Source organism: Schistocerca piceifrons, chromosome 1 (assembly GCF_021461385.2).
Source record: "Schistocerca piceifrons isolate TAMUIC-IGC-003096 chromosome 1, iqSchPice1.1, whole genome shotgun sequence".
Classification (NCBI taxonomy): Eukaryota; Metazoa; Arthropoda; class Insecta; order Orthoptera; family Acrididae; genus Schistocerca; species Schistocerca piceifrons.
In genome coordinates, this window is record NC_060138.1 from 237,958,361 (window position 1) to 237,977,150 (window position 18,790).

At 42.7% G+C, this 18,790-nt stretch overlaps 1 protein-coding gene across 1 annotated transcript in view; it reads right to left on the reverse strand.

The window, feature by feature from the left end:
• LOC124804472 (prolactin-releasing peptide receptor-like) overlaps nt 1–18,790 on the reverse strand; it is a 535,930-nt gene that overhangs the window by 94,408 nt on the left and 422,732 nt on the right. Inside the window, exon 4 of the mRNA XM_047264759.1 lies at nt 6,489–6,638. Within this exon, the coding sequence (XP_047120715.1) occupies nt 6,489–6,638 (150 nt within the window). The remainder of the gene's footprint in view (nt 1–6,488; nt 6,639–18,790) is intronic.

The following is an 18,790-nucleotide window of genomic DNA, read 5'->3' on the forward strand; positions in this document are numbered from 1 at the left end:
CACAGTTCGCAGATGAAATTTCTGTCTCTAGGTACACATTCCATTGCGCATTCCATCGGAATGCACAATCAACGTGAATCGATGCAGGTGATCAGATAGGATGCTTACGTACATGTCACCTGTCGGAGCCGTATCTAGAGGTATCAGGCGTCTCATATCATTTCAACTGCACACGCCCCACACCAATACAGAGCCTACACCAGCTTGAACATCCCCTACTGACACACAGGGTCCATGAATTTATGATGTTGTCTCCCATACCCATACACAACCATCCCCTCGACACGATTTGAAACGAGACTCGTCCGACCAGGCAACATGTTTCCAGTCATCAACAGTCCAATGTAGGTAATGATGGGCCCAGCCGAGGTCTACAGCTTTGTGTCGTGCAGTCTTCAAGGATGCACAACTGGGCCTTCGGCTCCGAAGGCCCTTATAAATGATATTTCGTTGAATGGTTCGCACGTTGACACTTGTTGATTGCCCAGATTGAAATCTGCAGCAATTTGCGGAAGGCTTGTACTTCCGTCACGTTGAACGATTCTCTTCAGTCGTCGTTGGTCCCGTTCTTGCAGAATCTTTGTCCGATCGCAGCGATGTCGGAGATTTGAAGTTTAGCCGGATTCCTGATGTTCATGGTACACTCGTGAAATGGTCGTACAGGAAAATCTCCACTTCATCGCTACCTGGGAGATGCTGTGTCACGTCGCTTGTGCGCCGACTATAACAACACGTACAAACTCACTTAAATCTTGTAATCTGCTATTGGAGAAAAAGTAACCGAACATAGGCGCCAGACAGTTGTTGTCTACTATAGACGTTGCCGAACACAGCGCAGTATTCTGCCTGTTGACATGTCTCTGTATTTGAATACGCATGCCTCTACCAGTTACTTTGGCACTTCAGTGTATAAACATGGAGGCGGCAACACTGGATGTGTGCAACTGCCACTAGATCCATAATGTTTATTGCTTACTTGGGAAGTAGTCTGAAATGGTTAGCTATAAAAACAATAGATCTCTAAGTTGAAACTAGTTGGATAACAAAGAGGAGGTGTAAATAAAGATGTCAGTCCAAATGGAAAAAAAGTTGATATTCTTGGATACATGGCATGATACAAGAAAGTGGAATGAAGAGTGTTAGAAATCTGTGACACATGGGACTCGAATGCGCGTTTCGTACTTATTGTGAGGAATGCGAAGTGACCATTAGGCTTTCTTTCCACCTGTGGCTTCCGAACACCATCACCAGCTGTAATTTCAGAGGGTGTGGCTGACTAATCCTGGTAGCGAACGGGGTCGTTGGAGGACAGTGGCTTGCCCTGCCGGAACAGATATATACTGACGAGCCGAAACATTATGATTATTTGCTTAATGGCGTTTGGAAACCAGCACAGTAGCAGTTTAGTATGGCACTGATTCAACATGTCCTTAGAGGGTTTCCGGAAGTATGTGGCACTAGATGTCTACGCACAGGTCAAGTAACTCCCAAGCATTACGGACCAGTAATTGGTGGGCCTGTAACTGTCACCCAACAGCTTCCCAGATGTCTTTCGTTGGGGATGGGATAACGAGAATTCGCGGGCCAAGACATCATCGTGAGTTCGGTATGATGCATCTAAAATCACTATTGCACGATTGTGACGTTTTGAGACAACGTTTATACTACTGGAAGGTGTCATCGTCGTAGGGGAATATGTTAAACATGAAGACATGCAGTCGTCTACAATGAAGGTCACATAGTCTACAGCTGCCATGGTGCCTTTGCCTATTGGTTAGGTCATATGGAAACGTAGGTGGGTGTTTCACACTGCGTAACACTGCCCTCATTGGTCAGCGTCCGCATTGTAGTTGATGTGTCGAGAATCTGTTCGCCTGGCTGACGGGGCATCCATACGTGATCACGGACCTGGTGTAACAAGAAACATGTATAATCCAATTTATCAACACTTTTCCTATGATCCACGGTCCAATCTCTATGATCCTGTGTCCCAAGCACCGTAACTGTCTATACAGATGCTCAAGACTGGGACAAGTAGAGGTCGTCCGCTATGGTGCGGCACGCGCTGAACCGTGTGCCTCGATACAGTTGTGGCTTCGCCAGCCTGCACCGGCGGTGTACTCTGTCGTCAGATCTGCCACAGATTGTCGCCTATTCTGCCCTGTAGAGCGGGCAAGCCTCCAGCCTCCACGTCATAAGATGAAGGGTTAACCTTAAAACCTCGTTTCCTACGAGTGATTTCACATTTGGTAGACACGACAATAGCACGTGAACAACCGACCGGTGTCGCCGTTTCAGAGACGTTAGTCTCCAGGTGCGAAATGTCTTTCTGCTATTTGTCAACGAGGTGTCATTAGATTTCTCTATATGCAGCTTCTATTGTCCGTGGAATGAATCCCCATTCGTCTCTGAATCGCATACATAATTTTCTTACCACATCTCATATTAATTGATGAAATATAAAATATAAAAAAGCAGTAAATGAAGCAGGCAAAAAGGAATACAAACGTCTCAAAAATGAGATCGACAGGAATCGCAAAACGGCTAAGCAGGGATGGCTAGATTACAAATGTAGGGAAGTAGAGGCATATATCACTACGGGAAAAATAGATAATGCCTACAGCAAAATTAAAGAGACCTTTGGAGAAAAGAGAACCACTTGTATGAATATCAAAAGCTCAGATGGAAACCAATTTCTAAGCAAAGGAGGGAAAGCAGAAAGTTGGAAGGAGTATGTAGAGGTTCTATACAAGGGCGATGTACTTGAGGACAGTATTATGAAAATGGGAGAGGATGTAGATGAAGGTGAAATGGGAGATATGATACTGCGTTAAGAGCTTGACAGAAGTCTGAAAGACCAAAGTCGAAACAAGGCCCAGGGAGTAGACTGCATTCCACTAAAACTACTGATAGCCTTGGGAGAGCCAGCCCTGACAAAACTCTACCATTTGGTGAGCGAAATGTATGAGACAGGCGAAATACCCTCAGGCTTCCAGAACAATATAATAATTTCAATCCCAAAGAAAGCAGGTGTTGACAGATGTTAAAATTACCGAACAATCAGTTTAATAAGTCATGGCTGCAATATACTAACACGAATTCTTTACAGACGAATGGAAAAACTGGTAGTAGCCGACCTCGGGGACGATCAGTTTGGATTCCTTAGAAATGATGGAACACGTGAGGCGATACTGACCCTACGACATATCTTAGAAGCTAGATTAAGGAAAGGCAGACCCACGTTTCTAGCATTTGTAGACCTAGAGAAAGATTTGATAGTGTTGACTGGAATACTCTCTTTCAAATTCTGAAGGTGGCAGGGTAAGTTACAGGGAGCGAAAGGCTATTTACAATTTGTAGAGAAACCAGATGGCAGTTATAAGAGTCAAGAGGCACGAAAGGTAAGCAGTGGTTGGGAGTGAGACAGGCTCGTAGCCTATCCCCGATGTTGTTCAATCTGTATGTTGAGCAAGCAGTAAAGGAAACAAAAGAAAAATTTTAGTAGGAATTAAAATCCATGGAGAAGAAATAAGAACTTTGAGGTTCACCGATGACATTTTAATTCTGTCAGAGACAGCAAAGGACCTGGGAGAGTGACTGAACGACATTGACAGTGTCTTGAAAGGAGTATATAAAATGGACACCAACAAAAGCAAAAGGAGTATAATGGAATGTAGTCGAATTAAGTCGGGTGAAGCTGAGGGAATTAGATTAGCAAATGAGACGCTTAAAGTAGTAAAGGAGTTTTGCTATTTGGGGAGCAAAATAACTGATGATGGTCGAAGTAGAGAGGATATAAAATGTGGACTGCAAATGGCAAGGAAAGCGTTTCTGAAGAAGAGATATTTGTGAACATTGAGTATAGATTTAAGTGTCAGGAAGTCGTTTCTGAAAGTATTTGTATGGAGTGTAGTCAGGTACGGAAGTGAAACATGGACGAAAAATACTGTAGTTTGGACAAGAAGAGAATAGAAGCTTTCGAAATGTGGTGCTACAGAAGAATGCTGAAGATTAGATGGGTAGATCACATAACTAATGAGGAGGTATTGAATAGAATTGGGGAGAAGGGAAGTTTGTGGCACAACTTGAGAAGATGAAGGGACCGGTTGGTTGAACATGTTCTGAGGCATCAAGGGATCACAAATTTAGCATTGGAGGGCAGCGTAGAGGGTAAAAGTCGTAGAGGGAAATCAAGAGATGAATACACTAAGCAAATTCAATAGGATGTAGGTTGCAGTAGGTGCTGGGAGATGACGAAGCTTGCACAGTATAGAGTAGCATGGAAAGCTGCATCAAACCAGTCTCTGAACAGAATACCACAACAACAATTACAATCTCAGATCCGAAAACACACCAGGCGGCATGCAGTCCTACGATTGGCAGTAGTTAAGATATTTTTTGCTTATCACTGTCTTAAATGCAATGAAAGGAAATTATGATACGATTTAATTCATTTGAGACATAACTTTTTGCTGATCTGTAACAAGATTACATTTTACCAAAATTAATTCCTGTGAAAATGTTTGAGTGCCTAACATACGTGACGAGCTCTCACAGCTGTCAAGACAAGAGAGTCTGGTTTATTTCGTTAATGCGTTCTTCGATGTGTAAGAGTACATCGCTTCTTGTGCCAACGCGATGATTCTCTCCTTCTCCGGCGCTAATCGACACCTCTAGTAAAACCTGTAAGTGACAAAGTGGATCTATATGGGATGTCCTAGTCTGCATCAGTTGGAATGTTAGTGAATGGTGTTCCGTATTCGCGTCTCTGCTACCAAGATCTCGCGATGCTCCAAACAATCGTGGTGTGTTTCCGCCTTCGCAGCAGCAATAATACTATCGATATATTAGCGATTATAGTATGCTGCCGACTATGGCCTCTCACGTTTGCACCCTAAACATTTCTTTACGCATAGAAAGGACGTTGCTAGTTGATTTGAGGTACCTCTGAAGTCGAGATTATTACAGATGACAAGTTTTCTAAAAACATCTTGTTGTGGAAACCACACTAGCACTTGGCTGAGGAGTTTTAGAGAAATTCTGGGATACCTAAGACAGACTTTCACCAGTGCAACATGTCTTTCGTTTAAATACCCGTTATATCTGTAGCAATGGTATTTAAGTATGACTTGTGTTAAATAAACAACGAGAAAATTGTTTTTTGAAAAATTTTATTTATTCGTCTACATCGCAGATGGTCACTTCTTGAAAGTATTCCCCAAGAGGTATTATACACCTAGGCCAGAGCTTTTTCCAGTCCCCGAAACACTTCTGTAACTCGATCTTTGGCGTAGCTTTTAGCTGTCTCAGATATGCTTTATTAACGTCGTTTGTGCTTGCAAAGCGACGACCCATGGGACCGTGCTGGCGAATATGGATGCAGGGCATCATCACACTAGCGTTGTTCGCCGAAACTTCACGAACGGGCTACGAAGAGTGGGCAGGTGCATTGTTGTGGTAGAAAATCCATTAAGTGCTTCAGCACAAATTTAGTTTTGTTCTTTTCTTTGAATGCTTCTTGAAAACTCCGTTGAACTTGTAATTTTATCTTTCGATCTTGTGGATAAAGGTTATGCTGTTAAAATCTAAAAGCCATAAAGTTCACATCGGACCGGCTACTTCAAGCTATATTTGGTCTTGTAGATCCACAACGCTTCCACTGAGACGAATGAACCTTAGTTTGATTCAATATCGGTAATCCCTTGTTTCATCAGCTGTTATGGCGCGTTGCAGTATCTTTCCATTGATGATCTAGTAATTCCTTGGATTACTGCAGTATTCTCTGGCAGATAATGAATGCATAGCACAGTCCGGAAGAGCCTCAACATACTTCCGTTGGGTACTCCAGAAATTACTCCTAGATATGCCGATATCATGCTGCTTGGTCTCTTCCAAGATATACTGTGTCCAGTGACAAATTTTACTTGTTGTGAAAACGAGCTACATGATTACCGGGACACAAGGAAAGCTGCAACTGTCTGACTGCCTCGATATATGGGTTTCAGGTTGTCATGCGAGAAGAGCACAATTTGCGTTTCCTATGACCGAAGTTTTCGGAATAGGTGCAGCTTGACATCGTGTTTCAGATGCGACATGTAAGGACTGTTAGGAGAATGCAACGAGAACAAATAACAGAATGAAGGCTTCACGACCGAATGACATTGCTGCGAATAAACCCTCGGGGTACATGGTCGTGATCCACGAAAATCATCCGTTCCTAACGTGTCGTAAAGAACTGCGCTAGATCTTCACAGGTGCACCAGTCAGCAAGATTCAACGAAGGAGCAACGCCTCTGAAGATGTTCAGCGCAAGTTCTGCACGAAAAGTTAAGGAACAGAAGCGTTTCGTGGACCATGACCTTACACCCGAAAGGTTTACCAGCAGCAAAGCAAATCATAGCCTCGCACATTTCCTGTATTTGTGATTGGGAGTGTCGTGCACTAGGACTTTTCGCTGCTGAGCGCCACCTCATGCCGGCGCGCCTCACCTGTAGCTGTGGCAGGCGGAGTGGCTACGGCCGTGTTCGTCGCGGCCGCGAGCCTCGTACATCATGACGGCCAGCGGGCCGCCCTGCGTCTTCAGCTCCTGAGACACCCGCACGAACAGGTACGCCATCGTCGACAGCGGCAACACGTACCTGCAACACGTGCGTACCGGCGTCCAGCATTACCCCAACAGTAAAAGGAAAAAAAAAAACTGCAGGGTATCTGACGAGTCAGCAACGTACAATGACTAAAGAAAACATTATGACCTCCTGATTAATACCGTATTCACGCTGATTTGCATCGCAATACACCACGGATTCGACGTTCTCGGTAGGTTTTCGACGTATGAGGCACAAGATATGTATTTATAGTTCACTCAGTTCCCCGTAAATTACACGCCGATTTCGATTTTTTTTAAAATTCTATCCTTGTGACAAAAATAGTTATCTTAATGTGAGATGTCGAGAAAGACATGAAGCATGAAGAGATACAGATGTTTTGTAATAACATTATCGTTGTCCACAGGTGTCATGGTGTCTTCTATTACTACCATAGGTCCCATGCAAATGGTAGTGAGTTCTCTCCATACCATAACATTGCCCCCACCGGCCTCCGCCTGTACCATGAGGCATCTTCTAAGCAGCCGTTCAACTGCTTGCTGGCGAACGCAGACATGGTTCAAATGGTTCAAATGGCTCTGAGCACTATGGGACTTAACTTCTGAGGTCATCAGTCCCCTAGAACTTAGAACTACTTAAACCTAACTAAAGACATCACACACACCCATGCCCGAGGCAGGATTCGAACCTGCCACCGTAGCGGTCGTGCTGTTCCCTACTGTAGCGCCTAGAATCGCACGGCCACCCCGGCCGGCGAACGCAGACATGATTCTCTGTTCAGTGCAACAAGGAATGTCCTTCCCCCTACCAAGTGACTAGTTTTCATTGATACGGGATCAAATCTCGATGATCTCAATCCCACTACAATTTTAAATTGATGATGTCAGCGCTTCAACGCAGAGGCCCATTTTCAACATTGAACACTGAACGGTGCGCTCTGAAGCACTGTCACGTGCCTGGGGCCTCTCGTCGGGTAGGCCGGTTGCCTGGTGCAAGTCTTTTTAATTGACGCCACTCTGGCGACTTGCGTGTCGATGTGGATGAAATTATTATAGAGACAACACCCAGTCCATGAGCGGAGAAAAACCCAGCCGGGGATCGAACACGGGCCCCTCGCATGGCATTCCACCATGCTCACCACTCAGCTATGGAGGCGGACTTTGAAGCCTCGTGCTGAGTTGTCAGGTCGGCCACAGATCATCCCCTACCTAACTTTATGGGTTGGGCAACCCTCCGACCTCCATGCTCCGTGATGAAGCGTGGACGTCCAACACCTTGTCGCCTACTAATGGTTTCTCGTCCTTCAACCACTTCTATACATGGCCAGATGGTGGCACACGAACAGCCAACCAGCTTCTCGTTTCCAGTATGCTCGTTACCAGGCGCCGGCCCACAACAATGCCCCCTTTAGGTAAAATCTCTGATGTAATTGGATTGTCTCATTTGTGACCCTTATAGTCACAAGAAAGATTCTCCCGTCCCAACTTATATACTTTCCTTGCTAGTTCAAGCGATCACAACGCCAGTATCTGGCAATCGATTTCGCAGTGGCTTGTGGTCATTGTTTTTTCCGATTTGTGCATATTCAGCTCAGGGACGGAGATGTGGAGCACATATGGATAAAGCTCCAAACCATCGTATGACAACATGCCTAATGCCGAGCAAGGTTGTCAGAGATCCATGTAATCAAATTTGTACGAAAGAATGAGAAAGGTTTTTTGAGTTCCTTCCTCTTGCTTTTATGCTCTTTGCTGTGTGTAGACAGTACATCCTATAGTCCGGCTACCCTTCAGACAGCAGTGGTATACCAGCGGCCTAAGTATGAAGGGGTTTCGACCATGCATGCTGCCTCGTGGGCCAGCAGTCGGCTGAGCAAGTGCAGCGGTAGGTTGATGGCCCTCCAGACCTGTTTGCATTTGTGGGCTACCTGGGTGTTTAGGATGACGTAAAGCCACTCCGAGCATCTTTCGTCGAATTCTAGGCCAGGCGTTGGCTGCACCCTCACTTCTTTAGTCACACTCTCGACTGCAATCCTCACCACATACAATCCCATGCAGAAGCGGTCAACACTGACTGAGAGAGCCGCCAGTGTCTGCCTTCAGAATCATCATGACTTTATCTCTGCATCCAAGACGAGCAGGAACTTGCTACCGGCTGTCTGCCTTCGCTAACTCATTTCGTTCTGCTTGCAAATGAACGTTAACTTTGACTGTTTCGTCATTAAGGGCTTCCTCCTAAGTCCAAGCTTTCGTAATTTCAGCTGCTAATCACAAACTTTAGCAAACTACTGTAATGATTAACTTTTCTTCAAAGGAGGCGTATTTTTATGTATGTCCTTTTCAATAAAACTGTTATACATCGTTTACCTAGGCTGTGTTCCTAGTGCGCCTCAACAGACACAAAACTAAGGGCTTCTGCTTCGCCTCTTCTTCCATAAGTCAATATTGCAAATAATTCGTTTTTGTAATCAAGCGCTGTTCTCATAATTCCACACGCGATACGCCGTGTGATGATATACATTACTTCCATTTATATTTCCAATGAAACTAACGCACCTCGCACCCGTAAATTCTTCAGTCTGGTGCTGTTCGTTGCACTGATGCTCACATTTATCTCGTATGTGACTGTTTTTCTGGTTTATATGCAACATATTAACACGCGATTATTATTAGATCGGTTTCTTATATCTAATGACCTCTTAGTAATTACAGAGGATTAACGAAGTATAGTTTCACTAATTAGGATACGAGACACACAAAAACTTCAGTATAAAAATGAATGGAAATGCTGGCTCCTTGGTTGTTCATTCAGTGTTGTAAATTATGAAAATGAAGGAGGGACAAGAGCAATAGATACAGGAAGACCTAGTTAACTTACAAAAAGATATAGTTTTGCAAGTGAATTGCAATTAGATAATCGGAAACGAAGAAAAGCAGTGGTAGGAGAAATATATGGACTAGGGAAAGGAATGAAAGCGGATGCAACCTGGTGGAGTTTTCCGGAGCGCACGATTCAAATACAGAAGATGCTTAATTTAAAAATAATGAAAAAAAATTGTATCTGTATAAAGTATGTGTGAAGTTATAAGATTTTAAATAACGTAATGGTAAGATAGATGTTTAGAACATTTCCAGTTAAGGCCTGGATTCTGGTCATAATTCATTGGTTGGAAATCCCAGACTGAAGATATGGAACTGCGAGAAATATAGGAAATTGATGTGACTGGACTTGGATAAGTTGCCACAAACACAGCTTGCTGAAAGTTACGCTTTGAGTGATGAATTAGTGAAGACAACAGAGAAAATGGCAGCAAGGAGAAGCCTAGAAGAAATCCTTAGAAAACAAAGAAGACAATGTAGCAAGTGAAACACTAAGTCGAATATGGGTGCCTAAATATTGATAGGAGGTGCAGAGTGGAAAAGGCGGAATGGCTAAATAAGAATCAAGCATCACTATATTACAGTTAGCCGTTAAAGGAAAGTTAAAGAAACATTTGGAGAAAAGAGTCTGTGTGAACATCAACACCTCAGATAATAATCAAGTACAACGCTGAGAGCTTAAGATTGTGAAGGAAAGGACAGTTTATAGAAGAGCTATATAATGGAAAGAGTCTTGATGACAGTTTTATGCAAAGAGAAGAGGAAGTGAACATAGATGAGATGGATGGTTAACACTGCTAGAAGAATTTGACAAGGCTTCTGGAGTAAACCAACATTGGCAAAACCAACAATGACAATATTGTTCTTTTTGATATTCTGAATGCGACCCTTCAAGTTCAACAAGAATGTAACAATTCCAATGGTAAACAAGTTATGTGTTGGAAGGCGTATTACCGAATCACCAGTTTAACAAATTGTTGGAAAATTGTGACATACATTATCTATGAAAAGGTGGAATAACCGTCAGAATCGGAACTGGAGAAAAGTCAGTTGGGGTCCGAAGACGTTTAGTAGCACCCGAAGAAAATACTGATCCTAATGCTATTGGCTGAAGTAAGGAAAATCTACGATTACAGCAATTATAGATCTAGACGGAAGCTTTTCACAATGTTGGCTGGAAACATTCTATAAAACCCTGAAATTATGGGGGATAAAATACACGGAGCGAAGTTCGTACACAAGAAATCAAAATGCGTGTAAATGGGTCGAACGAACCAGAAAGGAGACAGGAGAGAGGAGGGAGACACTGTGTAGTTTCCTTGTTATCCAGTGTGCACATTGAGGAAGCAGTAAAGGAAACTAATGAAAAATTTGAAAAGGCCTAGTAAAGTTCAGGGATAAGAGATGAAAACGGATCGTTTGCTGATAACATTGAAATTCTGATACACGGTAAAAAAACTTCTAAGATCTGTTGAATGGAATGCATAGTGTCTTGCAAAGAGTTGATGAAATGAATATCGTCATAAACGAAACAAAGACAATGAAATTTAGTCGAATTAAATTAGGCGATGCAACGGATTAGATTAAGAAATAAGACGCCAAACTTAGTTGAGTTTCGGCAGCGTGCATTTAATATTTTCTGCATTTCACTCATCGTCTGTTATTTTGCTGCCGAAATATCAAAACGTATCGGTTTCTTTTAGTATCTCATTTCGTAATCGATGTCCTCAGGATCCTTTGACTTAATTCGACTACACCTTATTGCCCTTGGTTTACTGACGTTGATATTCATCTTACAACCTGTTTTCAAGACACTATACGTTCCATTCAACTGTTGTTCGATATACTTTTCCGTGTCTGACAGAATTTCAGTGCCATCAGGGAACATGATAAGTTTTTATTTCTTCTACCTGGACTTTAATTCTCTTCATGAATTTCTTCACAGCTAGACGAAGTACAGATTGAATTACTTCGGAGATAGGCTGCAATATTGTCTCACTTACTTATCTACTATTGTTTACTTTTGGCGTCCTTAGATGCTTATAACTGCACTGTGTTTTCTGTACAAGTTGTGAATAACTTTTCTCTTGCTCCTTTTATTATCTTCTAGTTTCTGAATTTCAAAGAATACAATAAAGTCAACATTGTAAAAGCTGTCCCTAAATCCACAAATACGATAAACTTAAATTTTGAATTTATTAAACCTATCTTCTGAGACTCGTCACACACTGAGCATTGCCTCGTGTCTTCATTTCTCCGTAACCCAAACAGATATTCCCTGGAATTAGCCTCTACCAGTTTTTCCATTCTTACGTAACCAGTTAGTATCAGTATTTAGCAGCCATGACTTATTAGACTCATAGTTAGGTAATACACCTGCCAGCACCGGTCTTTTTTGTAATTTTTATTGTTACATTATTCTACGAGTCAGAGGGTATTTCGCCAGTCTCACATATCTTATACACCAAATGGAATAGTTCTGTCACGGCTGGCCACTCAGTATAATCTTCCCATTTCGGTTGTAAAACAGTGTCTTCAAATTCATTTCTCGTGAATACCTCTTCTAAGTATTTCTTCCACCTGATAACATCCTATTCTTTGCTTACGACTGGCTTACTATCTCGGTATACATACATTGCTTCTCTTTCCTCCCAAGTTCCTATCTGCGGCATTTATCTTTCCCACAGTCTTGCAGCTTACTACAGTTTTCCATTTGTCCTTTAACCATTCACTCTTTGTCAACTTGTATTTCTGTTAATCTCATTTCTTAGACATCTATAGTCTATTTGTGCAGTCTGAAAACGAAGAAAAGATAATAATTACGCCCCCATAAGACATCGCCGTATCTTAGTTTTATAAACGTGCACAACATCGGTACGTATGTAAATCATTAGAGTCGTAGTTCTCTGAGGTAGGCAAAATGGCACCACCGTGGATTGGTTTTATTCTTGTTTGGTGTTGTTATCAGGCCTGGTAGGTTATATAAGGAGCGTAAACAGTGTAGTATAATGACAGATCACTGTGAATGACACAAAGATGCAACGTAATCGTTTGAGACAGCATTATCAGGATCTGACAGAATTGAAATGGGTATCGTCGTGGGTCTCCGTTTGATCGGCTCTTAGTTTCATCCAATATACTGATTTGCTGGGGATTGGAAAGTAACAATTGCCCGATGGTGTACTCCACGAGAACGTGAGATCAAGCATACTCTTTTCTAAGATTGTGGTCGACTGCGTCTGACAACAACAACGGAGGACTGCCGTACTGGGTGCCATCTGAGAAAAAGTGATGGACTCCCGGCGACATTCTGTGTCGTCTCGTGCCATGGGTCGGAGACTACCAGCTGTCTTACGAGGGGATTTTTGTTCTATGCCTGCCGCGTGGAGTGGCCGCGTGGCTAGAGGCGGCATGTCACTGATTGCGCAGCCCCTCCCGCCGGAGGTTCGAGTCCTCCCTCGGGCATAGGCGTGTGTGTTGTTCTTAGCATAAGTTAATTTAAGTAGTGTGTAAGTCTAGGGACCGATGACCTCGGCCGTTTGGTCCCATGGTGATTCCCACACATTTGAACATTTGTTCTATGCCTAAGCTCCGTAAACAACATAACATTAAAGGTTGCGTTTGGAATGGTGCCATGACCGGGAACAATGGACCGCTGAAGAACGTCATCGCATTTCGATCAGCAGTAAATCACAGTTTTGCACTACCCGGATTGCCATCATTGGCTAATACGCTCGCGACCCAGGGATTAGGTCCCGTTCTCCCAGTACTATGGATGGGAATAGCGGTATCACTCCTGACGCCATGATATGCGGACCTGTCGGGTATGACCTCAGATCACGGGTAGTAGAATTTGAGGGAGCTGTGACAGCACCGCGGCGAGGCAGTGTCATTCTGTATACACTCGTTATTGATACAATTTCTCAACAGGATAATGCTCATCCACAGATGGCAAGTGTCTCTATGAACAATATACGTGATGTCAGCAAGATCCCCAAACTGTCTCAGATAGAAGATGTGTGGCACCATTTCGCACGTCAACTCCAGTATCTAGGATATAAAGGTCGTGTTAGATATGATGTCGGTCACTTCGCCTCGGTTACTTTTCCTTTAGGACAGGATGTAATGGCCTTATGACACTCTTCTGAAAAAAATCAATGCAAGAATACTGGCTAGAAGTGATGCAACGTGAAACTGACAAGTTGGCTCACACTGCCAAGTTCTCTGTACATTTGACTCTATATTGTAATCGCTGAAACAATATCACATACCCTCTCAACCACGCCCTTTAATTTCGTCTCCTTCTCCTCTTCTGGGTAGTTCACCTTTATTATCAGGAAGTGTCCCAGATGCAGTTGCTGCAGTTTCATATTATCTCCTTTCGTCAATAGAATGCGCAATCTCGTGTATTCTCCTACGATTTGAACTGAGCTTTACCTTTTTCTGTTTGGTCCACATCTGTCTTCACTCTTCTGTATATCAAAGCTATCCAATCTTCCTCTATTGCATTTCTTTCGCCTGGTTTTCAGTCGTTGCGTTATGCTCTCTTTAGAACTCTGAACAACCTCCGATTCTTCCATTTTATGCAGCTCCTGTATTCTTTACTTCCCACCTTTCTCTCCTTGAAATGCTTTTTACGATTATCGTAACAATTACAGAATTATTAAAAGAATAATCCATGGAAAAAATAAAAATAAAAAATTTTACTTTGCTTCTACAAGGCAGTCCCCTTCCAGGTCATGGGATTTGGTCTAATGTGTTTGCAGTACTGTAATGCATTTCTGTTCTTCGATTTCCAAGTTGGACGGTTCGCAAAATTTCATTTATTTCTGACATAACCTGCTGGTTGCTGTGAAAATGTCTTTCACCTACCATTTTCTTAGTGATAGAAATAAATGGAGATCAGAGCGTACTAATCTGGTAGCTGTTATACCAGTTGTTATTTAAAATTTACCTGCTTTACAAATCTCAATCCACCAAACAAGATGCATAATGTCCTTACGCAGTAGGAATTGTCACATCTATTTGGTTCAGAGTACCGGAGTAGCATTACAAAGTTATTGTTTTACCCTCTGTAACGTATGTATTAAGAAAATTACCTGTTCTGTGCTACAAATGTCATTCATAAGGTTTGGGATAGACGAAATAACTTTCTTTTCTTTTGCAGTACTTACATTTCTCATCAGAGTGCAGCGAAGGATAAAGTTGGAGTATTTCTAACATAGTCTGAATACTGGTCAGAAATTCTGTAGAATTTGTGTTCAGCTTTCATAAAGACCTGTCCACCTTCCACAGACTTTTGTCATAGATTGTTTGCGTAAAATGTAGCGTACTGTTTGTTCTTACATGCATCTGACGTCCGTTACTTCCTATCTGTTTAATCACCGCTCCTGCTGTACCATATGCCTCAGATTCTCGGATTTTTCTTCTGTGACGGTTGAGACTGGACCATCCAGCAGAAAACAAAGACCTTTGGACAAATTTTTGCTGACGACTAATTGCAAGAAGCGGATGATTTTAAATGGCAACTGCATTCCAATGTATCTATTTGAAATAAGCGTACACAGCACGATTGCTAAAAAAATTCCTGTAGACAAAACTTGTCTACAGATCGCATTCGAACTACTCGAACCTAATACGCGAAAACAAAACTTCACTGGCATCGGCACTCTCTGAGTTTCATTTCGAGCTGTGTTCTCACCCTAATACATTCCTCTTAAGATTCATAAATTTGCTAGACTTATGACTGAGAGACTCTTAAAATATAAAGGAGATTCGCCTATTCGCAGCTCTTTCATAATGTTCTATACGAGTGTGCATTCCTAATACGCTACTCGAATTAACACCGAATCAGCCTGGAGCCTCCACGAGCCGCAGTTGTAAGTGTCAGTTGGGCGAAACGAGCTCGTGTGCCGACAAACAAATTGGGAGCTGTTTGGAAGTTGGCTAAGCGGCGGCAGGTGAAGTTTCCGGAGGAGCGCAGCCTCGTCAGAGGCGAGTCCTCCGCTCTGGGCCGGAGTTGGGCCGCGCTATCGCTCCGCTGTTAAAACATCTCCCGGGGTTCCGGCGGCCGTAAAGTCCCTCCCTGCTTGCGCTGCGTTCCTCTTCCATCCCCTTCTGGCCGAAATGGGACGAGCGTAGCAGGAAGAGCATTGCGCAAGTGTGTTTGGGATACGGGCCCAGTTAGGAGAAGCGAGTACTGCCTTACGGAATGCGACACTCCGGTGATGGCACGCAAATCAGTTCCGAGCGACTTCCTTAAGTAAAGACATTTTGTCTAGTAGCCAGTTGTTTATTCTGCGCGACAGCAAATTTTCTTTCTTTTCTTTATAGTCTGTTATGGTATATGTGCCAAAGGTATTAAATTTTCATTTACCGTTTTCTCTTTCTTCAATTTTATTTCATATCTTCACTAATTTTCTTTCTCTCTTCAGACCACCATATGTCTGTTTCCTCACCGCTGCTTCCTTGGGAATTGAATTTAAACTCTTTCTGTCTTAAAAAAATTGTTTCTTATGCTCTTACATACTTTGCTTAACGTATGTCTAAATTTTAACTTCTCGAATGCAACTTCTTGTTAATACCTTACCACAGAGATATATGAAGTTCTATTTTGTTAGCCGATTGTCCTTGATTATTTTTAAATGTCCACAAAAATATTAGTCCTTTTTACCTTATTGTTGCTGTTATTTGCTGGGTGTTACGAAACATTCCTTTACTACTTCAGGGTTTCTAGGCCACAATGTTTCCTACTGGACCCAAAATTTTTCCCATATTTCCTATTTCTAATACTTTGTGTTGTGGCGTACGAAAGCACCTTCACTTGCACACCGGTGTGATTTTTGTTCGGTAATTCCCATTAAAACTTCTAGGACTTCTAGACGGCATTGAGTATATAATATTTTGAACCTAAACCCATGTCCAGAAAAGTACCGTTTTCATGGTACAGCCGTCTGAAAACTTGGCTACGAAGTCTTTCGCGATGTATTTCTTGAATAAAAATCTCAGTTCAGTATAAAACTCCAAGCTTTCGACCACTACCTCCATGGTCGACGTCAGGGCTAAAACTGACTGTCGTAAACTAGCGAGGCTCCCACTTTTATATTCAAATGACAGCTTCTGATTGGCAGGAATACGACATAGCAACAGCGATATGGCGCGTAGTGAAGTGGTGCCCTCTACTTCCATATATGTAGTTCCTATCCCTACTTGTTTGTTAGGGATGTGTGCAACAGGGTACTCATGGTGGTGAGCACTTATGTCTGATCGACTGATGTCATTTGATTCGTTGGAGCATCATCCACGTGTCTGTGAGTGTTAGAGCAATATGGCTGAGTAGACATTTGCAGAATATAACGAAGTGATCCTGTATGCTGAAGCTCACCGTAGTGAAAGAACTGCTCGTCGCGCTGATTAAGATCGTTACCCACAACTTCCGACTCCATACTATACACACAATTACACAATACGTCGAGAAAAAGTACTTTCACCGCCAGCAGGCGTGACGGTGGTGTTCCAAGAAGACGCCGCGCATCCGAAATGGATGACGCCGTATTGCATCACGTTGAAGAGAACCCGTCGACGATACACGAGCGACGACGCGTGTTTCTTTGGCTATTAATAAGTGAAATTACAAAATAGGTGATGTACATATTTTCAGATTACTATTGCATGAAAACGGTATGTTTCCGAACATGAGTTCCAAATCAAAAAGTTATCTATTCACTCTCCTATACGAGTCCTAGAAGTATAGAACGGGAATTTTCGAACACCCTGTCGATATGAAGATGACTGTCCAGGTCGACGCTGTCGTCTTGATCACTGACTGCGAACAGGTTGAGCGTTCCTCTGCTCAAGAGTAAATAGACCATTCATTGCGGCGATGTGGCAAAATTCTAGGACGGGTGTCTACGCCGGCGCTTGTCATTCGTCGGTGTGGCATGCAGCGAATATACTCTTCTGTGGCTTCGTTGCAAGGTGCCAACCTTAATTTGGCAGCCTCCTCTTCGAACTATACCACGCTTCGTTTATCCAGTTTACAGTTTAACACAGACACGTGCTTGAATAAAACCATTACAGTCTCATTATCGACTTTTATTGGTTCTACAGGGTGACAGCTATTGAACTACAGGAAATAAAATCGCCAGAACTTCTGAACGGTTTGCGTTAGGACTTTCAAACTGCACGGTTGGCCGCGTGGCATGGCGGTAATTAGTATTCGCATGTCTGGTTTCGTTTAGCGACGAAGCCCACTTTTATTTGGATAGGGTCCGCATTTGGGGAACTGAGAATCCGCATTTCGCGATCGAGAAATATCTTCAGCCTCAACGGGTGACTGTGTGATATGCAGTGTACAGTCAGGCAATAATCGATGCGATATTCTCGGATATCACGGTGACTATCGAACGGCACGTGAAAGTTTTGAGACATGATTTCATCCCCGTTATCCACCCTGACTTCGACAGGATGTGGTTCATGCAAGACGGAGTTCGAACCCATCAAAACAAGACAGCGTGATGTCCTGGAGGAGCACTCTGGGGACCACATTCTAGGTCTGGGGTGCCAGAGGCTACTGGCATGTGCTTCGATTGGCCGCCATATTCTTCGGATTTGAGCACATGCGACTCCATTTTGTACTGCTATATTAAAGACAATGTGTATAGCAATAACCCCAAAACCATTGCTACGCTGAAAACAGGCATTCAGGATGTCGTCGACAGCATCGATGTTCCAACATTGTGGCGGGTCATGTAGAATTTACCTATTCGTCTGCGCCACATCATCGTTAATAATGGCAGGCATGTCGAACATGTCATAATCTAAATCTGAATTTCTGTAGTGAGGTTTACAAGCTGAATAAAGTGCGTGCACGTCGTAGTTTGTAAAAAATTCATGTTTTTTTAGCATAGTTCAATAACTGTCATCTTACATTTATTTATTTATTTACACGTCAAGTTCCGTAAGACCAAATTGAGGAGCAAATCTCCAAGGTCATGCAACGTGTCACAACATGAAACTACAATATAAAAGTAATAACAGATAAAAATAAAATGCTTATGAACCCAAAAAAGTTAAGCCATAAGCTATATAAGTGCAATCAACAGCGTAACATAAGAATCAACTTAATTTTTCAAGGAACTCCTCAACAGAATAGAAGGTCTGATCCATGAGGAAACTCTTCAGTTTCGATTTGAAAGCGCATGAAATACTGCTTGAATTCTTGTGGTAGCTTATTGAAAATGGATGGTGGTGGTGGTTGTTGGGATGTTTAAGGGGGACTAAACAGCGAAGGTCATCAGTCCCCCA